At 42.8% G+C, this 26,926-nt stretch overlaps 1 protein-coding gene across 7 annotated transcripts in view; it reads right to left on the reverse strand.

Moving 5' to 3' along the window:
- The window catches only part of ARHGEF3 (Rho guanine nucleotide exchange factor 3), a 272,374-nt gene that overhangs the window by 30,155 nt on the left and 215,293 nt on the right, over window positions 1-26,926 (reverse strand). For all 7 annotated transcript variants that reach the window (XM_075005462.1, XM_075005459.1, XM_075005463.1 and 4 more), the window contains 2 exons: window positions 8,427-8,534; window positions 2,822-2,992 (listed from right to left, as the gene is read on the reverse strand). In XM_075005462.1, the coding sequence (XP_074861563.1) occupies window positions 2,822-2,992; window positions 8,427-8,534 (279 nt within the window). The remainder of the gene's footprint in view (window positions 1-2,821; window positions 2,993-8,426; window positions 8,535-26,926) is intronic.

Genomic DNA, 26,926 nt, shown 5'->3' on the forward strand with positions numbered 1-26,926 from the left:
ATCATACCAAATTTTCTTTGTTTCTGTATTTGACTAGGTAACTGGTTTGGTACAGAGGGCATAGTGGATATAACATGCCTGTGTTTAGCAAGGCTTTTCATACAGTCCCACATGACAATCTCAAATTAGCTGGAAAAATTTGGGCTTGACAGAACTATTAAGTGAATGCATAAGTGGTTATGCATCTACGAACAAAGATTAACTATGGGTCAAACCCCTCTAGTCCAGGAATATCCATGGTCTAGCATGATTTTAGTTAGCTGGACGTCTGCTTATTGTGAATGGGGCAAAGTTTCCTGCACCTCCCCCTTAACCATGTCTGCATCCCTCACTGGCCCAGCCTGAGACAACAGCTGGAGGTGATTATGAAGTACTGGGGCAGGAGTGGAGCCCCAGTCCAATGTCCATGACCGCAGACAGCAGAGGGGCTGGAGCCTTTGGGCTACAGTTGACCTCCAGCAGTCTGGCAAATTCTCTAGTTCCTCAGCAATCAGGTCCAGAGGATGCTAAACTAGAAAGATTCAACCTGTATTAATAGAACAAGTTCCACAGCGATCTGTTCTGGGCTTGGAGTTGTTTAATATTTTTATTAATGACCTGGATATAAGACTAGAAAGCGCACTGATCAAACTTGCAGATGAAAAAGAGTTTACGTTGGTGCTGTTGCAGACATTTTGGAGGAGAGGGCAAAAATTCAAAGGTATCTCAATAAACTGGAGTACTGGGCCATAGAGAAAAAATGAAATTTAACAAAGACGTGTAAGGTGCTACACCTAGGGAAGAAAAAGTAAATGCACAAATACAAAACAGAGGATAACTGATTTAGCAGCAACACTGTTGAGAAGGATCTGGGAGTTGAGAATCACAATGTCAACAATCTAATGCTGTTGTAAAAAAAAGCAAAAGCAATTTTGGGTTGCATTAAGAAGGGCATAGCATGCAAGTCACGAGGTGGTATCACCCTAGTTGGCACTGGTTAGGCCTCAGCTGCAGTCTAGTGCCCCATTTTTGATCATCATGGAATACAGAAGGCCATAGATAAGCTGTAAAGGATCCAGGAGAAAATGGTAAAGATAATTGGAGGGATGGAATGCAAGCCATATGAGCAGAGGAACTGGGTACGTTTAGTTTAGAGAAGAGGAGTTGATGGAAGGAACACATGACAGAGGTATTCAAATACTTGAAAAGCTGTCATAACAATGATGGAGAAAAGCTGTCCTCTCTTACCACAAAAGACAGAACAAGAAGCAATAGGTTGACTACTGCATAGCAGATATAGCGTAAATCTTAGGCAAAACTTCCTAACTGTAAGAATAGTAGGACAATGGAACAAGCTGCCTAGGGAAGTCATGAAAGCTCATTCACTGGAAGTTTTCAAAAAGTGACCACATAGCTATCTGTCTAGGATGATTTAGACAACAGTTCCTGCATCATGGCAGTGGGATAGATTAGATGACCCTTATAGTCCCTGCTAACCCTATGGTTCTATGAACTCAGGAGGTTCTAGAGCTTGAAAATCATATTTGAATTGAACCACAGTGGGCAAGTTGTTACTGTAAAGACCATTAAATGTCACACCCCTAATTTCTTTGTGGCGCTTTCAGACAGTGCCTCATCTGTAAATATTTGCAAAGGACGTCTAATAGAAACCTCTAATTGGACCCCACCCTCACTTCAAGTTTATAGTCTCCTAAATCTTTGATACTCTCATTTAGCTGGTTTGATACATTGCAATTACCTCTCTGACCCAGAGTGAAGAGCAGAAATTCATACCCATGCTGTCGACTAGAGGTCAGCCTTCATTTCTGGGAAGGGTGCCATAAGAGCACAGCCAGCATAGGCTATGTAGGGTGACATACTTGAATCAGCATTTTCTCTGGCTGTCTTGGCAACATTTCCCTCTCCAGACTGCAGTGCCTACTTCAGAGTTATTGCTATTTAACTGCCAGCCACCAGTGGAAGCTGAGTGCATTACACTACTCAAGATTCTTATAAAAACAAACATCACTACCCAAAACATGCACTCCTAAACAAGTAAGTCTAATCTCAAATATAAACGTTACTATGCTCATATTAAACAACTTTGTTCTTAAAAATAAATAAATAAATCTAGCCTGGTTTCATAATAAGAGACCATTAGTGGGCTGTTCCATTGAAATCAATGAAAAAAAATCTGACTGGAGCCAGGATTTTACACTGTAATTTCACATAGCGAGTAATGTTTAATAATTTACCATCGTCCTTCAGTTCCATGTTTTATGAGTGTTTCCCAAATGACGGGTCCAAACCCACTAGTGGATCACAAATAAATCCAAGATGGTTTGTCATGCACAGGGCCAGATTTTCCTGGCAAAAACAAACATACAGGGGAGATCACAGAGGGAGGGGTGTAGGAGAATGAGGCCATCCCACAGAGTAGTGGTGACTCACATCCTGCTGGGCTATATCTGGGGTATGCAAAATCACAGTGCTGCACAGTACACCATCACAATTGAGAGGCAGCCATACCAAATAGCATTGCAATCCCAGGTGTCAACTGGCAATTTCCCAAGTGGGGAGCTGTGCCCAGTCCTGCAGGAGAGGAATCACCACTATATGTAAGTGTGAACTGAGCTCATTCTCCAACTCCCCACAGGCCTCCTCTCCATACGTGGCCAGGATGGGATTAGGGCTGTGATACTAGAGCAGAAGATGCACATATGTGATGTTTGGTTGCAAAGAAACACAATGCAGTTTGTGAATTGTCTTAGTAAAGAGCATGAGAATAACTGTATTCAACAAAACAGTAACTGAAAGTTTAGAAAAACAGACATAACCATACCTCTTGACGCTTGATTTCTTTGGATGTAAGCATCTGATTGACACAAACATCAAAGGTCTCACTCCAGAGTTTGCTATCTCTTCGTTTTGTACTAACAGGGGGTACATTTCGAGACCATGGTCGTGGGGTGAACAGATCAGGGCGACTGTCACTACGAAAACTGATAGAACGCTAAGAAGACATAAAAGACCAGTGTTAGAAAGATCAGTAGGATTCTTCAAAGCAAAAATAACATTTGCCATAAATACTTGCATATTTTTGCAGTTAAATTAAATGGAACAGGTGGATATCGCGATCAATTCCAATTTTTCCAAATTTGTTGTGGTTTTTGGCACTATACTCATTTTTAATACTAAGAACCTAAGAAACGGCATGTGAATCTGCATTTCTGGTCTGTCCATAGCGTAATAACCTCCCTTCTGCCCTGGCAAGTACCTGGTCTCTCTCCTTAATTTGTATAGGACTGATGTGTACATTCTATGTAGCTCATTCATACACACTGCAATCAAAAGAACAGCCATACTAGATCAGACCCATTGCCAACAGTAGTCAATGCCAGGTGTTTTCAGAGGCAAAGAACAAAATGGGCAGTCATCAATTGATCCATCCCCACTCTTTAACGCCCAACTTCTGGCACTCAGATGGGAGACATCCAGAGCATGGGGTTTCACCTTCACTAATAACCACTGCTGGACCAAAACGCCATGAGCCTAATTCCTATTTAAACCCAATTATAGTTTTAGAATTCACAGCATCCCATGGGAATAAGTGTTTCTTCACACAATGTTGTTTCACACAGCCTATGGAACTTCATATTTTTTATTAATTGCATTGGTTGACTCCCAGGTTTTGCACTATGTGAAAAAGGAAACAACAACACTTCCCTATTCACTTTCTCCGTACCATTCACAATTCTGTAGACGTCTATCATATTCTCCTTAGTTGCTGCTTTTCTATACTGAAAAGTCAGAGTCTTCTTCCATCTCCCCATACCTTAAACATTTTTCTGACCTTCTCTATATGTTTTTAAAATTCTAAAACATTTTTGAGATGGAGTGACCAGAAATGCACGTATACTCACACCTTGAATACTGGTATGGATTTATATAGTGGCATTAGAATATTAGCTGTCTTTTTGATCCCTTTTCTAATAGGCTTCTAACAGTCCATTAGCTTTTTTTTAAAACTGCAACTGCACACTGAAGAGCTACCCACAATGGCTCCAAGATGTCTCTCGAGCTGTAATAGCTAATTTAGGTCCTATAATTTTGTTGATATAGTTGGGTTGCTTTCCAATATGTATCACTTGGCATTTATCAGCACTGAATTTCATCCACCATTTTGTTGCCAGTCTCCTTGTTTAGTGAGATCCCATATACTCTTCGCAGTCTGCTTTGGACTTAACTATCATAAGCAATTTTATATCATCTCCAGATTTTGCCACTTTACTATTTACCCATTTTCCCAGATCACTTCCCATAAAGATGAATGGCTGCAGTAATGGAATATTGGCACAATATATCAATGTAACTTGTAAGACAAGAATTCAACCCCTGCATAACTCGAGGGTTTACTGTATGGACTGAAGAGACAAAGATTCGCATCAAATGAATAAATGGATACCAGCTGATGGATAAATGTACCAGCTCAGTAGTGAACACCCTGGTGTACTTTTATCATTGTCCAGTCTACGTTGTTGTTAGGAAGCAGAAACATAGAAGATACAAGTCATCAGGAAAGAATTAAATTCATTAATACCAAAAACAGCTGGAAAAGGTAATGCAGAGGAGAATATGGGGGATCTGGGAGGGAGTTTGGGTGAAAGGAAGGGTTGTGACCTTGGGGCAGGAGAGCGTTCTGACCTGGGGGAAGCGTGTAGGAGGGGGTGCAGGGTCCAGGGGGAGTTGTCACTTAGTGGAGAGGTGCAAAGTTTTTGGGCACAGGAGAAGGTTGTGACCTAAGCCAGGGAGATGGGGCGCAGGATAGAGTGCCTGGTGTAGGCTCTGGCTGGGAGGCATTTACACTAGGCAGCTCCTGGCCAGCAGCCCAGCAGAGAGCTTGAGCAGGCTTCCTGCCTGCCACACTCCCTCCCCACATGCCACTCAAAGAGGTCATCATCTCTATGTCACATGCCCCTTGGTAAGGAGGGATGATCCTCCTGTAAGATTGTGCTCGTGAGGTGGGGCACAGAGCCCCTCCCACTGCCCCGCCTTGGGGTACATGCTGCGCAAAGATGCACAAGAACCCATTAAGCTGTCTGCTTTGATCAGCATGTGGGGTGCAGTGGGCAGGGAGCCTGCCTGAGGGTCCTACTGGGCTGCGGGATGCTGGTGCCCCCACAGGATCATGGCAGGCTGAATCTGAAGGTTTCACAAGCTCAATCTAGCCCACAGGCTGCATTTTGCCCTCCCCTGCACTATACTTTCCTCAGACTTTGAGCGTGTTCTTCCTGAATTTGCATGTAGAAAATCCATTAATATAAATAGAAATTCCACCTATAGAGCTAGGAGAAGGTCTTAACCATGTAAATATTTCTTCCTTTCAAAAAGGATTGCATGTCAAACTTTTGTTAAAAACTCCCAGAGTAAATTCCAAATTTTTCTAAGTTCTTTTTTTAAATCAACAGTTGTAGTGGTCTCTGTTTTCAGTGTTCTTATTGGCAGTGGTTTTTACTACATGTTACAGAAGCAGAGAATCCATTGTTAATTCCTACACAAGAATCCTTGTGTATAAATCTGCAGATATACACTTTATAGCTCTAAGTAACCATATCTGTACCTTTGCAGGGCTGTATTAAAAATATCCCATATGGTTGAACAGAAGTACAACAATAGCAGAACAAGTTTCATCTCATTAGTTTAGCAATGTGCTGCTAAACAGTTTCCTAAGAGATCACCTCTGAGTGTGGAAAAAGTAGTTTTGTTGGCCTTACCTGAAACTGCTAATCAAGAAGCATTTAGAACCAACTGTAAAGGTGGTTTTGCAAGACGTGGATGCCACCTACCACTGGGAAATGGATTTAGTAATTCCAGGTCTTTTTGCAAGAGATAAGAAAGGCTGAGGTCCTTCTGCCCAGCAGCCCTTCTCTTTGCAAGGATTTGCTCAGACAGATACGTAATATATTCCAGCTACAATGACCTGAGATGTACTGTGATCTATTATGAGGAGTATAAAAAGGCTCATGCTCCATTACATATCCTTCAAACGTAGGGTGACCATATCTGCCTGTCCCAAATACAGGACAGGGAGCTACTGGGGGGAGGGGTGGCTCCTCCAAGCACTGGGGAGCCAGGAAGGAGGTGGCAGCCACTGGCCCTCTCCCTAGAGTCCTGGGGAAGCAGCAGATGTCCACGCTTCCCTGAGGCTGGTGGCACGGGGAATGGCCCAATACAGGACAATTTGTTCCTTTTAAAATGTGTCGCTTTTTGGCGTCCCAAATATGGGACCATCCCACCCAATACGAGACGGATGGTCACCTTATTCAAACTATATAACTCCCTAGGAGAGGTGGCTTGGATAACAGCATCCCTCAGTCTAGTTTAATATACTGCTAAGCTATTTTAAAAAAAAAAATGTTTACCAAAAAGGAGGGGGGGAGGGGATGGAGTTGGTCCAGTGATAAGAACACAACAAAAAAACCTGCTCTGCTTTGTGAAAAAAAGTCTCTCAAAACACATGCACACAATGCAAACTAAAAATCAGTGAAGTTGCCTGTGTAGTCATGATACCAAAATTTACCCTTTGCAGTCTAAACTACTCCTTATAAATACAGTACAAATCAGTATCAAAAGCAGCCCCACAGAACTGATGGAATAAGTACTTAAAAGAACACAAGCAGCTGATGAAGGCTCAAACAAAATCTTGCGAAAATCTAATTAACTCCACATTCCTGGTAAGTGGAAATAATGTAGTCCTCCTTTCACAATCAGGAGCAAACTGTGGAGGAGATCTACATGCCTATTTTCCAAGGCACTACAAGCATCTCTGCTCTAGTCACATTACAGCATACCTACTGGATCAAACACTAAGGTTAGTTCCAACATCTTGGCCTTTCCTCCATGCCTATAAATGATTCTTTTGTATGAAAATGTCTACCTTTGCAACACTATTTTTAAGAAATACATTGCTAATCAAATGCTGGCAGGTATGCTCTAGATAAACTATTAATGGCATTTTCCTGGCTTTTTATTTTCAGTATCTATCAGAAGAGCTCCAATGTAGAAATAGTTTTATTTTTCCCTTCCAAAATTAACTCAAACTGCAGTAAATTATGCTTAGGTAGTCTTTTTGAATAGATATTATTTCTTACTGAAATAAATTATTTTATTCTTGCTCTTCAGAGAGCTTAACCTTGTTCTGTAGCTCGCTATAGATTTTAGGTATACTTTCTCAGACACCTGCTATTTTAGTGGGGGGAAAATGGCACAATCCTGTGAAGCAGTGAATGCGCACTATGCAGTGCTCAACTGCCTCAGCTCCCCCTGTAGTTACTGAGAATTACAGTACTCAACCTCTTGCAGGAGACATGCAATATTTTGTAGTATCCAGTCCTACACGAGTGTCCAAGCATCTCATATTGTATATAAAGTAGTACATATTTAAATTTAAGAGGAGACCTACAAACAAAGCAGAATATCTTCAGAATAAAATGAATATTTGAGCTGTATTATTTGATTTCTTTATTTAGTTAAAATAGACAGTTTTGAATGTTGGCTCAAGGACCTATCTTCTATCTGACTGTCAAACTTGTTATCCACTGGAGGTCAAAATTCATCACAGAGCATTGTAATACTGCTGTATCCTGATAAACAAATTGGTTTTAAAAAACACCAAACCCTCATCCTCCCACTACACATACACGGCCCCCGCCCACGGAATTTTATTTATTATAATGCCAAACTCAAAATTTCCCTAGCAGCTCTAAGAGATATTCCCTTTGTTGGGGAGGGGAAATATTGTTTGTTTTTAGCATTTAAATTAAAAATATTAATATTCTATGGAAAAAAAAATATCCCTGCCCAGCCATTTCAATACGACGAAGAACTACAAGGGCGGAGGGAATTCCTCAAGTTTCCTGGCTCATAGAGACCACAGATTTCTTAAATTGTACTGCTCCACTTTGAAATGTAATTTAAAAGTATGTCAAAGGTGCCCAAGAATATGGTTAGACACCCCATTAGAGATATCTCTAAAACTAACACTTTAAAATACCTTTGACTTTTGAAACATACCTTCTCAGTCAACTGAGCTAAACACATTTTTATACTGATTTCTTTATCTCTGTCATGACAACAAGAATGGATATATAGTTGCAGTTAAGGATTTCATAAAAAACAAGTATTCTAAGACGAAAAGATTATTGTGGTGGTGAAAAACTACACATACGCAACAGCACCAAAGCACTTTCACTTGCCATTACAAAGCCTTACCCTGTCCCCTATAGTTTAATGCATCTTACAATGGAAAAATCAGATGTGCATAAATATACATATATGCAGAATAAATTATGAAAAGCAATCTTAAAATCACGTAACAGCATATCTATGCTACTCTTATTGAAATGCAGATTTGAACATTAAACACAGAAATATATTGTTATCTTTACCTGAAGTGTCTGACTGAAACGCTTTAACGGGGTTGCCCGCACAGGAGGAATGAGGCTTGCTAGTGATGTAACTCTAGAAAGAGGCTTGACCCGTTTGTTACTAGGCTCCTGTAATTTAAAAAAAATGTGGGGGTGGAAAGAGGAGGGAGAGAATGAGAGAATCATCAGAAACACATTTATGGTAGTTTTGCTAATTTTCTAATGTGAGCAATATAGACCCACAGCTACAGTCATAAACAAATAATTCCAGTTTATAATGCTGACAATGACAGATTACCCTTGCTTGGTGCCTACAGATCTGAGACATCATGTAGTAGGCAGAAGTAGTGTCATCACTGGAAAAGAAAAAAGGCACAAACAAGAAACCCCCACTACTTTTATATATAGCATCCTTTCATTGAGATAATCCTTTTAAAATGGTTTCTTTGGGAGAAGGGAAGTTCCCCTCAAACTGAAAAGTGCTCTGCATCTTATGATGACCTTGTCATTGAAGGGAACATTACAATTACAAAAAATTCAAACCTCACAGTTTTTGCTCTTCATTTTAAGCATGTAGTTTTGCATTTGATTATCATTTTATTCTAGAATTTACAAATTAAAATAAGTTTGTTGTATGTATATTTACATATAAATATAAACAAACAGGTGAATACTCGTGTGCACAAAATACATTTAAATAAAATAAGTAAACTTTTCAACAAAAATCTACTGTAAAAAAAAACACACACTTTTCTTCCCTCACACAATATCTAGCCTCTAGAACACCCACTTTTCATGAAATTATAATATTCCATTTATATTGCATGCAAAAAATGAAAATGTAAACAGTGGCTGCAATACAAGAAAAGGTTGTATTAAATATGTAAAAACAGAACAGTTACCCTTGGCTTGCTAACCTCCATCTGACATTTACTGCTTCTTGAACAGCACATGCAAAAGGCTACCTTTGACAGAAAAAGGACCAAACGTTCCAAGTGAAGTTAAATACCCATCCAACATCATATTTTAGGTACATCCTGCAGCAGTTCATCTTTCTTTTTCAGCCATATTTATAAAGTTTATGTAGGCATCCTCTACCTACAGTTTTCTAGACAAATCCTTAGGAGAATGTACCATGCCATTTATACTATTCTTTTGCTGAGAGGTATGAATCCTTTTAGAGATGAGGATTTGCCATCCTTCCTGATATTTAGAAAAATCCCAGAAGTAGTAACTCACAATTTTCATTACTGGTCACCAGTATTCTGTTTCATTAGCACAGCTACAAAGGGGAAAGTTGAGAACCAGCAAATGCATAAAATGTATTTCTCAGCAGGCAGACCTGGAACTCCATAAACAGCTCCTGAAATGCAGGAACAAAATGTTGTCCCCTCCCCCGACCCATATAAAAATAATCAGTTTCTCCACATAGGGAACGTGATGCTAAAATAATTTCAACACACTCCGTCCCTAAAAAAAAATTCTGCCTGTATTGTTATCATCATCATGAAGGTGCCATTCTGACTCTCCTTTCAAGCAACCATCTTTTTGACACAGCTTTTTTGAAGGAGCACTTCTTTTTTGTCCACGTCACTGCAGCACGACTGGCATACTGAATACACTACAGAGTCTTTCAGCTTTGACTGTAATTCTGCTCTTACTGGTGCCTCCATGATCAGCTGTTTTGTTTACTTTTTTAAATTTATAATGCAAATTCACTAGCCGCTCATGATAAGAGGCAGCTTGTCATTAATCGCACTGCACTGCAGGGAAAGGACACTGAAGTCTCAAGGGAATTAGAGTGGTACGGTATACCTATCTGCAGCCTACTTGGCCAGGTATTATCCCTAATGCTGCTAGAATCTATTATTTAGGTCTATGCAGGAATCAGGACAGCAAGAAAGGCAAACATATCTTCCCAGAAAATAGAGGAAGGGTGTAACAGAGAGGGATTTCTTCTCTCCAGTATTGCTGTACCAGTTCCCACACATTTGGCATCTTTGCTGCTCTGTATATGATCTTTTGTCCAACTGGAAATATATTGCTGATATAATATCCCAAAGTGAGCTCTGATGTAAAGAGATGTAATTTGGCCCTACATATATCAGTGTAACCTGCTTGAAAGTTAGAAAATCAAATTCCAATTAAAATCTAATTTTAATCTAGTCTTAATCTTTGTGCATATTAAATCAGTTTTTTAATCTCAAAATGTAAATGCAACAAATAATGAATGCCAACACACATTTTAGCAATGATTGTGTAAGGCAGCACCTAGATGCAGGGAGGCTCTGCACATTGCCCCCACCCCAAGTGCTGGTTCTACAGCTCTCATTGATCAACAGTTGTGTCCAGTGAGTGCTGTGGGGGCAGCCCCTGCAGGCATGAGGGCAGCACACGGAGTCTCCCTGAATTTTTGGGCTACAGAGACCTGGTGACTGCTGCCTGGAAGCCCTGGTGGTGCTTACCTCAACCCCACATTCCAAACCTTCTCCTGAACCCCAAGTCCCTGGCTCTGGCCAGAATCTGCTTCAAGACCCAAATTCCATTCCAAAACCCACAGTACCAGTCTTAAGCCACCTCCTGCATCCCAAAAATCACATCCCCAGCCTCACCCCACTGCCCACACCCTTAGTTGGAGTGCTCACCTTCTACCTGCACCCCAACCCTCTGCTCCAGCCCTGAGCCCTTTCTGGAATTCTTCATTTCTGGTCCTGCGCGAAAGCCAATACTTCCAGCCAGAGCCCTAACCCCTCAACACAGCCCAATCCGGTGAAAGTGATGGTCAGAGAAAGCAAGCCTGAGAACAGAAGCTGGGGGGGCAGGGCCATAGAGAAGAGGTGTGACAGGGCAGGGGTGTTCATTTTTGTGCCATTAGGTACAGGTCTGCCAACTTCCTAAGAAGGAAAAAATTGCTAAAGCAAATAAATTCATATTCTACCATGTCTCTTAAGTGTCTTGACGAGGACAACTGCAAGCAAAACTTCAATTCCCTCCTTCAGCAACGACGAAACTAGTTGATAAACAAAAAAAAAAGTGTCCAGATCAACTTTGAATTTTTCATTATAGGGTGCGCCTACACTAGCCAGCTACTTCGAAGTAGCCAGCACAACATTGAAATAGCACGCATCGCGTCTACATATGCCGTGTGCTAGTTCGACATTAGGCGGTGAGATGTCAAAATCTCTATTCCCATCCAAAGATGGGAATAGCGCCGTAGTTCGATGTTCAATGTTGAAGTAGGGAGTGTGCAGACTATCTGCATCCCGCTACTTCGAAATAGCGGGGTCCTCCATGGCGGCCATCAGCTGAGGGGTTGAGAGACGATCTGTCCAGCCCCTGTGGGGCTCTATGGTCACCGCGTGCAGCAGCCCTTAGCCCAGGGCTTCTGGCTGCTGCTGCTGCAGCTGAGGGTCCATGCTGCGTGCACAGGGTCTGCAACTGGTTGTCGGTTCTGTGGGATTTCATGCTGTGCAGGCCGAGTGTGTCTGGGAGGGGCCCTTTAAGGGAGTGGCATGGGGCTTTGCTGGCCCCTTATTTTGACAAGGAGCACTTGTGTGTGTGGACGCTCTGCATTTCCTTCCAGGGCGTCTCCTTTCGATGTTGAACGTCGATGGCACCAGCCCTGGAGAACATGTAGATGATAAGCGTCGAAGTAGCCTATTTCGATGTTCTTCGAAATAGGCTACTTCGACGTAGCGTGCTAGTGTAGACGTAGCCATACTCAGTGTTTTGTCTGCACCTGGAGTTTATTAATGGCTATACAAAGACTGCAGGGCAAGGACTCAATCTCATACTTCATTTTCTCCACTGTCTGGGGTTTGTAATCCTGAAAACAACCATCTTAACTGATATACAGCCACAAGTAACCCTGGGAAAGAAAAAGAACAGAAACCATGTGACAGAATGGGCTGAGAGAATTCATTTACACATTTGTTCTTCCTCCTTTTCCCCTACACAGGATTGCAAAAGGTATTTTACAGTTCCAGCAAGAGGAGAGGGAAGAACTATGAACAGGTTCCTTTTTAAAAATAATCCACTATTCTGCAACAGATTGTGAGGGTTGCTATGCAGCAATTTTCATTCTCATACACACATGACTTAGGTCACAAGGGCTGTGTCTAGACTAGCCCTCAACTTCGAAGGGGGTATGTTAATTAGGGTGTTGGGAGATTACTAATGAAGTGCTGTGGTGCATATGCAGCACTTTATGAGGCTAACTCTCTCCTGCAGCAATTTCAAAGTGTGAAACTTTGAAGTGCTGGCTTGCACATAGCTGGGGCAGCCATGGGTACTTCGAAGTCCCTTTAGTCCTCAAAATTTTGAAGTTGGGAGCTAGTCTAGACACAGTAAGGAGGGGGACCTACAGCCCACAGGCCAGATCCAGCCCATGGCTTGATTGGATCAGGCCCATGAAGCTCCACCCCACTATAGTGGCACAAGCTGGCACTGGCACTCCAGCCACACAAGGGGCACCACAGCTGGAGCACCAACTAGCTCGTGTGTCAAGCCTCACAAGCCCAATCCAGGCAAGCCAGGGCCTGATCTGGTCTGTGGGCTCTGCTGGGGGAGCGGGGGGCAGGGGAAGCATCTTGGTGCGTGGCTAAGAAGTGTTCCATGCAGGCACCACCCTCCCATTGGCCAATGGGAGAGGTGGGGCATGGTGACAGTAGCTGCCTTCCCTGTAGCATGCAGAGCCATGCAGAGCAAACTTCACCCCCTGGATCCTGCTCAGCTGTGCCAAGGAGGCACCCTACTCCATCCCCTGCATCCTCCTTTCCAAACCCTGTACCCTCAAACCCCTTCTGCACCCTTCAGCTCACCCAACTCACCCCCCACAGAGCACTCCTGAACCCTCCCTCCCACCCAGACCTCTCACCTTCAGCCCAACTCCCATACCCGCCTCCCTTCCACCCAGACCCCTCATCTCGAGCCCATCTCCTGCACCCTACCTCCTGCCCAGACCTGGAATCCCCTCCATAAGAACATAAGAATGGCCATATTGGGTCAGACCAAAGGTCCATCTGGCCCAGTATCCTGTCTGCTGACCATGGCCAATGGCAGGTGCCCCAGAGGGAGCGAACCGAACAGGTAACGATCTCTCTCCTGCCATCCATCTCCAGCTTCTGACAAACGGGCTAGGGATACCATCCCTTACCCATCCTGGCTAATAGCCATTCATGGACCTAACCTCCATGAATTTATCTAGCTGTTTTTAAAACCCTTTTACAGTCCTAGCCTTCACAGCCTCCTCTGGCAAGCAGTTCCACAGGTGTGCTGTGTGAAGAAGAATTTCCTTTTATTTGTTTTAAACCTGCTGCCAATGAATTTCATTTGGTGTCCCCTAGTTCTTATGGGAGGACGTAAATGATTTTTCCTTGTTCGCTTTCTCAACACCACTCATAACTTTATATGCCTCTATCATATTCCCGCTGCCTCAGTCTCCTCTTTTCTAAGCTAGAAGACCAACTCCCTAGCAGCTCCCTCCCATGTACTGAACCCGTCATTTTTTCCTGCACCACAGAGCCTATATGTTGGCCTCACAAAAATCGACTAGCCTCTGTTGGGGGCCACATCCGTGAGGGTAGGGGATTTTGGGTGAAGGGGGATTGGGGTTTGTTTTTAGCTTCTCACTTGCATGTGGCCTCAAAAGGATTTTTCTGTTGGTCAGTGGCCGCCAACTCAACAAAAGTTCTCCACAAATTCCTAGCTTGGGGAGACAAAGTATTTTACTTAGTCTCTGTATTGCAGAGTGTAGCTACGGTAGATTTTAAGGGGAAATCAACCTAGCTGCCTCCACTAGGGGCTGCTACAACCACAAGGATAGGGTATCACTAAGCTGCTAGTTGTAAAATCCAGAAGTTACTGTCAGAAAAGATTAACATTAGCCACTAGAGTCACAATACGCTGAATAGGTCACATATATGTGGGTTTATTCTTTGAAGTCATGTTCCTCCCAACTTACTGATCCATTTTACCTACTGCACTGAGTTCATTTAGCTCTGATACCAAAAGGAGGTTAAACTAAATAGGTGGTATAGATTTTATCAAAATCAACAGAATTTGAAGGACCAAAGGAAAGCACTTATCAAAATAATTTAAGAATAAAATCAAATTAAAAAACAGATCAGTAGTGTTTGTAGGACTCACTCTGAGACAGTAATTCAAGATACCACTGCAGTGTCAGAGTCCCTGGAAAATAAAAACACAATCTCCATCTCCACCTTAGGTTTAAAAACAAACAAAAAAGGGAATGTAAAGTAGGTAACCTTATTGCTTTGAATCTTTTCTAAACAAGAAAACAATTTTTTTGCATACAAGATGTGACAGTTTGGGACTATGCCTGGGTCTTTGTGAATGCCATTTTGTTTTGAGAATGCCATTTGTGACTATAAACTTCATTGTGAATTTCACTCACATTGTAACCCCCATGCTGGTTCAAGACATGCAGGTACTGGTGAAAACCAATGTTCCCTCTAGTCTTTTCCATTCATGTCCTGACTTTTTCCAACAACGTGCAGTCTAAATTGTTTTATGTGCACGGAGGTATATGTGAATGTGTACCACAAGTAGAAACAAAACCCCCTAGCTGTGGGCACTCAGCTGGGTAGCATATGACCATCTCCTGCGTGGTTGCACAAGTGCACAATTTACAAGAAACATCGATGAAAACTAGTCTAATCTAGACATGGTCAGTAAATTCTGCGTGCTGTGTGTTCATGCTAGGGAGGTCAGGTGAGGCTGGTTCGCAGATACCATACCATATTGCAAAGAAAAAACTAGCTGGAACAGAGGTGAGTTCTCTAGAAATATAAAGCTTTGCTTCTTTACAGTAAGGCCCAAATGGTACTTCTGCATCATACCTCATGTTTAGTATAACTCACTCCCTCCAAAAATAAGCCTTGATTTACTGGTTTATTTTTATAGTGGTTTTAGTCCGCTGCATAGGAAGAGGAAGTACTAGCTGTAGAGAGCATTAACATCTCCTAAGATGAGTATTCTGCTTTTGGACAGCTAGAGAATACACTTATTTTTTGTGCACACTGAGGTATGTGTGAATATGTACTATTAGTAGAAACAAAAACCCTGGCTGTGGGCACCTAGGAGCTCCAGATGATAGCTACCCCTTCATGCAGCCTGTGTGTCAGCTTCCTCCCAAAAAGCATTTCATTCCTTTCTGCTCTTTGCTCCACTGCATAATGAGCTGGAAAACAGTTGTTTTAAAATTATGTGGCATCTTAACGAAAAGATAAGCTATACATTATTTTTGAAGTTGCATAACCATAGCATATGCAGGCCTCTGCTTAAAAACCCCAGGCCTTAATATGTAGGATCCTATTCTGTGGTGTACCGAGCAATCAATTCCTACTGAGGCCAATTCAAGTTGAGGATGCTTGGCACCTTAAAGAACAGAGCTTTTATATTCTTGCGGTTTACCAAGTACTAAGCTGCTGTTATTATTTGGTCTTCACTCAACAAAAACAGCACACAGTAATATGGTATCTGGGTAGAAGAGTCTGAGGTAGGGGACAAGAGCCCTTACCTTCAATAAATTCAACCCCAATGCAAGTTACTCTCTTAGGCTATGGTACACTAGCCCGGAAGATCAACCCACTCAGGGTCAATCTTCCTGAGTTTGATTTTGCGTGTCTGGTAGGGATGCACGAAATTGACCTCTCAGTGGTTACAGTTGACTCCTGTGCTATTTGCAAAAATTAAGGGAGGTCAACGAGAGAAACTCGCCCATCAGCTGTCCTCAGTTGAGACGGCCAAGTAAGCTGAGTGCAGATCTGTTGATTCTAGCTACCCAGTTGCTGTAGCTAGAACTGCGTATCTGCAGTCAACTTACTTTGCCTGGTGTAGACATAGTCTTACTGGTTTAAATAAAGAACAGGAATTCCCCAAAGTTCAACATGTGAGCCTGCCCGTCAAATGGAATTAAATCTATTTCATAATACTGACTAGTTTTTTATATGGTCTTATTCAACCAGACCCTAACAGCTTCCTTATTTCCATGTGTTGTTGGGTAAAGCACACTAATAAAGATCAACTTTAAAGTTCTCTCTCCAGGATCCCAGCCCACCTCCTACATTCACCTTATATTGTCTGCAGAATGGCAGAAGCAATGACCTAGATAACACATGCTAGAAAACCCATATAATAGATGACCAGGTGCCATGTAATAGGGCTGTGTTTGGCTTCTACCCAGTTCTGAAATTTATTTTGATGTGCTCTTTTCTAGGCAGAGTAGCACCTCTTTACCTATCAATTTAAGTCTGAGCATATATGAGTTGCTCACAATTGTTTTTCCAACTGACTCCCTGCACCTTTTATCAACAACTTCAACAAAGAGACTGTATGTTACATGACTGGCACTGAATTTGACAAACAAGTGAAAACAATCCCCTGAAGAGTCATTATACCTTTGTTTATGGCAACACCATATTCTATAAATGTCTTGTACAAATTTTTCATCATAAAGTCAGTTTCATTTCAGCCTCAAAAACAGTGGCAATTGAAAGCCTAAAGAAACTCAGCATTTTAAAATAAACATCATCCCAAAAATCTTTATCAGAATAAGTTTCAAATTAAGCCTCAAGTTAGCAAACAAAATAAATGAAATTGGCATGGATTCATTATCAATGTTTTTTTATTCAATAAATCATGGGGAAGCAGACTTAGTATTGACACTGTGTCCCAACCACCTCTGGATGGGTTAGTCTTTGAAATAAACCTGCCCTCACCTCTGTACTAACCCAGATGATTTTTTGTTGATTTTAATCTTGTCATGAGATCAAAATACGGTCATTACCTCCCTTTGTGGTCTGCCCTCTTTAAATACGTACGATCTACTAATGTAGGTTTTCAGAGTATTAACTCCTTGACAGTGGAGCATTCATTACTGGTCAAGAGTTTAATTCTGGAAAACAAATTAACTTCAAAAGAGTAAACTATGTCTCTAAAAGCTGTAACAGTACAGCATCTTTGTTTCAGATATAATCCACAAGTGTTGCCAATAAAAACAAAACAGTATCACTCTGTTTCTGACACTGTATTTCTGGTAAGGTTTCTATACTCATTTACTTTAAAAGTTATTTGTTTTTGTCAACCTTATAAGAGTATGTCAATATTTGTCATGGCAGAAAGCCCAAAATTATTTTCATTAGTCTGCTACAGGTTAAATTGGCTCAAGATTAAGAAGTTCTAATAAATATCCCCAAATACTGGAATTCAGTAGAGAACCACACTATTTCTGTTCCACAGGATATTACAACTACTTAACCTTCAGCAAAATTATACACACATACAGTACAATAGCTTCTCTCTCTGTACAACAAATGTCACCCAACAGCAAATTAAGCCATGCCTAGGCAGTATTTATGCTGGTTTAGAAAGAGAGGAATTTAAAAATCACTATTCCTTGTGAAAAGAGAATTTGCTTATATGCTCTTGTTGATTGAAAAGAAAACTCTAGGGCCTTAACACCACAATTAAATAGTCCTTAACCTGAGCCCCTTAGCTTGAGTCAGCTGGCATGGGTCAGCCCTGGAGGCTTTTAATTGCGATGTAGACATGTCCTATGAAATCAACAACAGAACTGGAAAATGAGCTCTACAACAGCAGAAGCACTGAATAATTAGATGGTCTGGCCCAGGGGTCTGCAACTGAACTCATGAGAAGAGTCATTTTTTCAAACTCAGTTACAATAAACAATCCTTCAAGAGCCATAATGAATGTTAATAGGAGACAGTCCTTAATAAACAACATCAAACCGTGCTTTGTATCACCCCTATTTTAAGAGCTGCGCACATACAATAATTTTAATAGTTAAAAACAACATGAAGTCCTGTGGCACCTTATAGACTAACAGATATTTTTGAGCATATGCTTTCACGGGCAAAGACCCGCGTCATCAGATGCATGAGTGGGAAAGTTTCAGAGGAGGGTTTAAAGATGGAGTCTCAGTCAAGGGGAGGGCCAGAGTTGACAAGGTCTGTTCAGTCAGGAAGGATATGGCCCATTATCAGAAGTTAATGTGGAAGTGTGACCATCAAGAGCTGAGAAACTGCTTTTGTAATGGGCTTACCACCCCCAGTCTCTGTTCAATCCTTGGTTGATAATGTCAAATTTGCAAATTTAATTTACTTGCAGTTTCCCCACTCTTGATGTTCACACCTCCACATCAGCTACTGATAATGAGCCACATCCTCCCTGACTGAACTGACTTGATTTCTCCTCTCCCTGGATGTTCACAACTCTACATTAACTGCTGATAATGGGCCACATCCTCCATGACTGAACCTTGTCAACTCTGGCCCTCCTCTTGACTGAGACTTCCTCTTTAAACCCTCCTCTGAAACCCGCCACTCATGCATCTGGTGAAGCAGGTCTTTGCCCATGAAAGCTTATGCTCCAAAATATTTGTTAGTGTATAAGGTGCCACCGGACTTCTTGCTGTTTTTGAAGATACAGATTAACTCGGCTACCCCTCTGATACTTGTACCAGTTAGAAAGTTTGGTTACCCCCATCTCCAGGCTTTACCTCCCCATCCAACAAGCCCCCTCCACCCCCAGGCTTAACCCCTCTGACCCCTGCCCTCAGACTTAACCCCCCTGAATCCCACTTCCCTTTCCCGACCCCCAGCATTAACTTGCCTCAGCACTTGCAGCTCCTCCAATGCTCCCCACCGCCTTCTCTATCAGCTAAAGTGTACCCATGGAGCATCTCTGACAGAACTCTGAGTCCTTCCTACAAAATCACAGGTAAGCACCTCCTGATTTACCCCTCCCAAGACTGTGGTAATAGTAGGTCTATTATCTTCTCATAAGGGCATAGACATGACCACACCGAGTCAGACACTAATGGTTCATTTAGCCCAGCATCGTGGCACTGGGGGAATGAACATAACAGGACAATTTGCAGTGATTCTTTTGCTATCGTCCAGTCCCCGCTTCTGGGAATTGGTGGTATCAGGATACCTAGAGCACAGGATTGCATCCCTGACCATCTTCCCTAATAACTATTGATGGCTCTTTCCTCCATAAATTTAGTTAACTCTTTTGAACCTATTCTTTTGCCTTTCACAGAATCCTATGGAAATAAGCTTAACTGTGCATTCTTTGAAGAACTATTTCCTCTCATTTGTTTTAAACCTGCTACCTATTAATGTCAGTGTCCATGTACAATAAACCAGTGAATTACAATAATTCAGAGTTAGTTGAATTTGAATACTGTGTTATAAAGGATTGTTTGGCGTGTACATGGGAAGATTGGTTGGCCAAGTAAAAGAGGAGGAACAGGTTTAGCAGAGAAAAACAGTGTCAGAGCCAGGGCTGAACCACATCAATGTACCACCAGGGACTAGACTACATCCCACAAGAACTGTTGTTCTGTCACCATCCTTAAGATCATGGATCTGGGATCTTTCAAGTAGGCAGCAGTTATAAAAAGATCCTGAATACAAAACCATTAAAGTTTTTCAGCAGCACAGGGTTAAGCTGAAAACTTGGAGCTGCCTTTCACTTCCGCAACTTAAAGTGTATCTGGTCCTTACATGATCAAAGATATTAACAGATCCACTTGCAACTTGGAAATGGAGGAGAGTTTTCAGAAAAACACAAAAAACATAACATCAAGGTGAATTAAAATATACAACACAATTTTAAGAACAGACATGAGTTGATTGAATTATAAAGCTTCCTGCTGCACTTCTTCCAGTGAAGAACTGCTTGTAAAGACCACCTGAGAAAGGCCTTTTCCATTCTGAAACAAAGCTAGATGTGAATCTGGAATGTCAGTTCACAAACAGTATAAGTGAGCTTCTAAAATGGGGACATAAAAAATAAGCTGTTTGTTTCAAACTGGCAATAGGTGGACTAGATCAGCAATTCCACACATGGGAGAGAGTATTCTTCTGGTTTTAAGAACAAAAAGAAGTCCTGTGGCACCTTATAGATTAATAGATAATTTGGAGCATAAGCTTTCGCAGCCTATAAGGTGTCACAGGACTTCTGATTGTTTTTGAAGATACAGACTAACTCAACTACCTCTCTGATACTTTTAGTTTACAACAATTGCAGCTAAAATCTACTCAAAACAGGACTGCTGATATTTCATAAACTATGGAGGAGAAAAAATACTTTTATCTAGATCAGAGAAAACTGATGTTTTCTTTGTGAGCTGATGTCCTAAATTTACCAAAATTGTCTCTGTTGATGTAAATCACCTGTGCCTCAGAAAACTGCCCCCAAATTTTATCGGCTATGTCTAAACTGCAGACTTTTGTCAACAGTTTCGTTGACATAGCGCACATCCAGACTGCCAAGTGGAAGCATTCTGTGGACATCCCTGTACATGTCATTCCATGAGGAAGAAGGGATGTCTTGATGTGCGGGAGTAGGTTCCGATATTTGGTCCACATGAACAGGCCAAATGGTCGGAAAAGCCTCTCTCCACAGAACAATCGGCAAAAGATATGCAAATGCATTGTGCAACTTGCATCTCTTTTGCCAACAGTTCTTGGCAATCTAAACACAGGCTGCTCTTCAAGGCTGTTAGAAACATAACATTTTCTTCCCATCTCCCCACAAATTCTGCTAGCTCCTCTCTATGCTGCTCTATTTACAAACCACCTTCACACTGTGTGTTGACCTCACAGGCAGCCAGGATAAGGTAAACCAAGAGGCTAAGGTTACCAGTTTCAGTTCAACATATATTCCTGGAGGTTTCCTCATATGACAATATTTAATTAAAGATTAATCCTTAATTTCTGGATACTTGAAGTCAGTCCAGGAAGATTTGGCAACCGTAAGCATGACTCTCACTTTTCAGCAAGGGCCTCTCTCTGCTTCCTTCTTTCCCCAAAAGCTCAGGTTCCTAGAGAGGCTGGCAGATACAGCCTCACTGTGGAGCCTGGCCAGCTATAGGGTACCAACACCTTAGACAGGTAGGCAGCATTTTTCCATCTCTGTGAACTGCTAGATTTACCCTGACAAAGATGAATGTATTACTTCTACCTGTTTTAGAGTGGAATACAGGGATCCCAGTCAAGATAGGTTGCCCATTGTCCTAGGTGCTGTACAAATTAAAAGGAGAGTCCTTTTCCTGAATAACTCACATTCTGATTTAACGGCCTTGGAAGTTACTGCCTTTACAATACAGAAGAGACCTAGTACCTGAGACATTTTAAATATTTCTAACGTGAGAATACCCCCAAACCTCATTACAAAGAGAGCTCTCCCCTTTAATTTCAGAGTTCACAAGCTAAAACACCCCAATATACACAGTAAGAATTTAGGAACAAATTACAGTTAATACAAGTTGGATGTTGAGCAACACAATGTGCTCTTCTGTGGCTGAAAAAGCATTTTTGTGTAACTGAGAAAGCCACCTTATTTGTGATAAATTTATACCTTAGGGACTTGTGTGTTCACAAAGTAACAGGGCCTTTTTTTCCTGGGAGTCCCTTCTTAAAATATTAACACGACATCACAAGCACTTTTTGCCATTTCTGGTCAGACTGTACTTGTGTCTTGGAACCTCAGCTACCCAGTTCACTATGATGTTGCTTACTCTATCGAGATGACTTTAATAGGAGTTTTGTCTGTGTAAGGAGTATACGATGGTACCCTTAGCATTTAATTTGCTTTATTTAATAAAGTGAGTCCTCATTTTATGGAAATGCGGAGTCCCATGAAAGCTGAAAGTTTCACAAACAACAATAAGGCACAGATTAAGCTACGAAACAGTGATGAAAAGAATCCTAGTGTTTTAAGGATTGTTCTTTTTTAAATTTAGTTGCTGAAATGCAGGTCTTCCAAACAAAAGCAGAAGAAAAAGGTAAAGAAACGTATTCAAAAGAACTATGTTGCAGCAAGTTTCTTACATAATTTGAGCAAAATTTGTGCTAAAAGCTTGAGGCTTATTTCAGTACTTATGGACTTACCACAACCCAAAGACACAAAGTCTTGCTTTGTTGTTTCTAGAATACAGTTAGTTATTTTCGTTAGGACATAACACATTTGTTAACTGTTGAGTCAGGATAGTTAATACAACATAGTGACTAATGGTGCTAAGGAAAATCAACTACAGTTCATTCAGAACGGTGATAGTGCTGAACTCTGTTTGCAAGGTTACTCAAAAAACACACCATTTCCTATATCTCCCTTCTGAAGCCCTTTATGGAAAACATTTTCAGGCCAAATGCAACCAATTCTGGCATTAGTTCAGGTCCATGAAGCATAACTAGTCCAGGCCATACCAGACAAATTATGTTCATATGATCACACATTTGCATTCTGCTGTAGGCGTGGGATGCCCCAAATACAGTTGACAGAAATTTTTCCATCAGTGGCAGCCAGTGGGGCAGCTCAAGTGCCCCATGGTGCCACATACTCATTGCACCATTATCTGCACCACAGAACTCCTTCTTATGACGATAGTCAGTGGAACTATTCTCGTTTTAACAAGTTCTTGGTGATCTTCACTTTTCCTTTCTGTGAGAAGAGCCCCAGCCCCAAACTTTTCTGGAACAGGGCCCGTGGGCCAGGAATACTCCTTGAGCCGGGGGAGGGGCACTACATGGATATGTGCAACATAACTCAAAAGAACAAACGTTTAGTACCCATTTTTTATCTTGTAGACTGGGTGGGTTATAGTTCTGGAGAACAATCCTGGGAAACACCACAGCACTTACACATCCCTGATTTAATAGAGGCTTTCCACAAAAGGAACTAAAAAAAACCACTGGCCTGAAAATACCATAGTGTCACCAATGGGAGAAATAGAGGACCCTGCAAAAAGCAACAGGTCTAAATCCTGCATCTTCAGACTCCTCAGGTGGGGACAGCCTCAGGCACCCAAACACACAAAAGTGGCTACCCAGGGAGGCCTGATTGGCAGGATCTTCCCAACTCTGGATTCATCTGGAAATATTTCTTAAGCATAAGGAAGTTCATCTAGGCAACATCCCAGCTAGCTGCTGCTTTAAACCCTGCTTCTGAATCCCCTGGTTCCAGGCCTTGGCTTTACCCTCCTGGCACTGATACCTGGTTGATACCTGGCTCAACTTGTCATCTGTTTCTCATCTCTGGTTCCTGACCAAAGTTTTACCTCCTGGCACTGACTACCTCCTCCTGACTTTGCCTCAGCTGTGATTCTAGTCATTAGGCTAGCCACCTATGACCTGGGCCATACAGCAATCCACCAAGTCCTCCCATATAATTGGATGCAAGAAGCCACACAGAGGGCAGCTGGAACCCCTTCAGTGCAGGCCCCCTAGCAGGTTCTTCACATTCTTGCCAGTGTCCTTGCAGACAAGCATTCATTTTGACTGACTTCATACTGGGGTGAGCACAATCTATCCTCAAAGAAAAAAAGTCACTGGCATTTTCCATATCACTATAAATTTTGTTCTTTTATCAAGGTTAAGCCAAATACATACAGAACTCACATCAAGCAACTATGCCAATTTTTTTTGGAAACAGATCTCTCCCAATTCCTAGGACATAGTCTCAACAACTGGTGAGTAATTCAGCACCAGCCTCTGCTCAAGGGAGTGAAGAAGATAATCCCCAGAATTCCCTTGCAATCCTATAAGTTCTAGAATTCCATAGGAGAACACACTGCCATTCCAAATTCGGCATAGAGAAGGATATATAACATTGGTTCTGTAGACTTTACAAATGAGTGTGATAAAGACACTAGGGTAGAAACTGGGGAAGTAGTAAAGATTTACGTAAGTATTTTGAAGATGAACTTTTACAGTTCTGGGCCAAGCTAACTGTAGTCTGAAAGTCCTTCTGTAGATCTGTTTGCAAAGTCTTGATAAACTTTAAATAATACTATCAAAATAAAAAGCCAGTCATGTAGCACTTTAAAGACTAACAAAATAATTTATTAGCTGTCATGGAACAGACCTACTTCTTCAGATAGAAAGGTTACTCACCGTAGCAACGGTGGTTCTTCGAGATGTGTCCCCGTGGGTGCTCCACATTAGGCGTCGGGCTCGCCCAGCACCGCAGATCGGATCTTCCAAGCAGTTTCTGCTGGACCGCGCATGTGCCGGTGCGCGCCGCTCCCTTGCGCGCTCCTGGCCACGTGCGCGATCCGGTTCCCGCCAGTTCCTTGACCAACCGCCTCGGATGCTCCTGCAAAACACTAAACAGAGATCCGAAGCGGGGAGGAGGGGCGGGTAGTGGAGCACCCACGGGGACACATCTCGAAGAACCACCATTACTACGGTGAGTAACCTCTTTCTTTCTTCTTCGAGTGTCCCCATGGGTGCTCCACATTAGGTGACTACCCAGCAGTAACCCAAGATAGGAGGTGGGTAATTGGATTATGTGCAGCTTGTCCCCGAGAGGGCCGCTGTCAAGAGACGAGTATCCTCTTGGAATACCCAGTGAAGGGCGTAATGTTTGGCGAAAGCGTCATAGGATGACCAGGTCGCCGCTCTGCAAATGTCTTTTAGCGCAACGCCCTTGAAAAAGGCTGTTGATGCTGCCACCGCCCTAGTGGAATGAGCCCTGGGCGTGGCCAGTAAAGGACTCTTTTTGAGTTCGTAGCACATTTTTATGCAGGATACGATGTGCTTCGAGATTCTCTGCGAAGAGAGACCTTCTCCTTTCGATTTGGGAGCGAGAGAGACTAGGAGTGTATCCGTTTTCTGGAAGGACTTGGTCCTGTCTATATAGAAAGCTAGCGCCCTCCTCACCTCCAGGAGGTGTAGGCGCGCCTCTTTGTTAGAGTTATGAGGCTTTGGATAAAACGAGGGTAAAACAATAGGTTCGTTAATGTGAAACTCAGAAGAAACTTTAGGAACAAAGGCTGGATGCAGCCGTATGGTTACTGCCTCCTTGGAAAAAACAGTGCAGGGTGGCGTTGCCATAACTGCCGCAAGCTCGCTCACCCTGTGAGCTGACGTGATTGCGAGAAGAAAGGTCGTCTTTATCATAAGGAGGCGGAGGGAAACCATGGCCAAAGGCTCTAACGGTGGTCCCGTTAGCACATTAAGCACCAGGTCCAAGTTCCACGAACGTGGAAGCGGTTTCCGAGGGGGGTATAGGTTTACCAACCCTTTGAGGAACCTGGTAACCATGGGATGGGCGAACACCGTGTGCCCTTCCTCTTCGTGTCTGAACGCCGATATAGCGGCAAGGTGGACCTTCAACGAGGATAGTGAGAGTCCTCCTCTCTTGAGGGCCAGTAAATACTCTAATATTACAGGTATAGGCACCGAAAGGGGGGCTAGCTGTTTGGTAGAACACCATGCCGTGAAGCGAGTCCATTTCTGCTTGTAGGTCTTCCTGGTGGAAGTCCTCCTGCTACTTTCTAGGACTTGTTGTACTTCCTCTGTACATGTGCTCTCTAGGGAGCTGAGCCATGGATTAACCACGCTTGTAGTCATAGGCCTTGGGGGTGCGGATGCACTATGGACCCCTGGGCTTGCGTGAGCAGATCCGGCACCACCAGAAGGGGCATCAGTGGACGGTCCAACATGCACAGGAGTAGGGGGAACCATTGCTGTAGATCCCACATTGGGACTATCAGGATCATTCGGGCTCCTTCCCTCCTGGCTTTCTGCAAGACTTTGTGGATCAGCACTATGGGAGGAAAAGCGTAAAGCAGGGGGCCCTTCCAGGAGATCGCGAATGCGTCCCCCAGGGACCCCCGTCCCAGTCCTGCCCTGGAGCAGAATCGTGGGCACTTCTTGTTGTCTTGAGTGGCAAACAGGTCTATCTGGGGAAAACCCCATGCGTGAAAAAAATCGGTCGAGCAGATCGGGACGAATCTGCCACTCGTGCGCGAGTGCGAAACGCCTGCTCAGCTGGTCTGCCTTCACATTGTGAGCGCCTGGTAAATATGAGGCGTTCAAGATTACATTGTTGGCGATGCACCAGTTCCATAACTGGACTGCTTCCGCACATAAGGCACGGTACCGAGCTCCTCCTTGCCGATTTATATAAAACTTGGTGGAGGTATTGTCTGTACTGATCCCGACTACTTTGCCTTGTATATGGTCTCGAAAGTGTCTGCAGGTGTTGAACACTGCTCTGAGCTCCAGTATATTTATGTGCAGTGACTGCTCCGTGGAGGACCACAGCCCTTGAGTCACCTCTTCGCCCATGTGTGCTCCCCACCCTATGAGGGAGGCATCTGTAATAAGAAAAACCAATATTTGTGGTTGGTGGAAGGGTACCCCTGTTAGCAAGTTCTTGGGGTTTACCCACCATTGCAGGGATTTGCGCACCTCTGCTGTGGGCGACACCACCCTGTGAATGGTGTGTGCTGCCAGTTTGTATACACTCGCCAGCCAGTGCTGCATGCTGCGCATGTGTAACCTGGCATTCTGTACTACGAACGTCGCCGCTGCCATGTGGCCCAGCAGCTGTAAGCACGTCAGGACCGGCACCGTAGGGCTGAAGGTGATGACTTGCACGAGGGAGCCGATGGCCCGAAAGCGAGACTCTGGTAGATACAGTCTCGCTGTAATAGAATTTATGCGTGCCCCTATGAAATCTTT

This window comes from Carettochelys insculpta, chromosome 11 (assembly GCF_033958435.1).
Source record: "Carettochelys insculpta isolate YL-2023 chromosome 11, ASM3395843v1, whole genome shotgun sequence".
Classification (NCBI taxonomy): Eukaryota; Metazoa; Chordata; order Testudines; family Carettochelyidae; genus Carettochelys; species Carettochelys insculpta.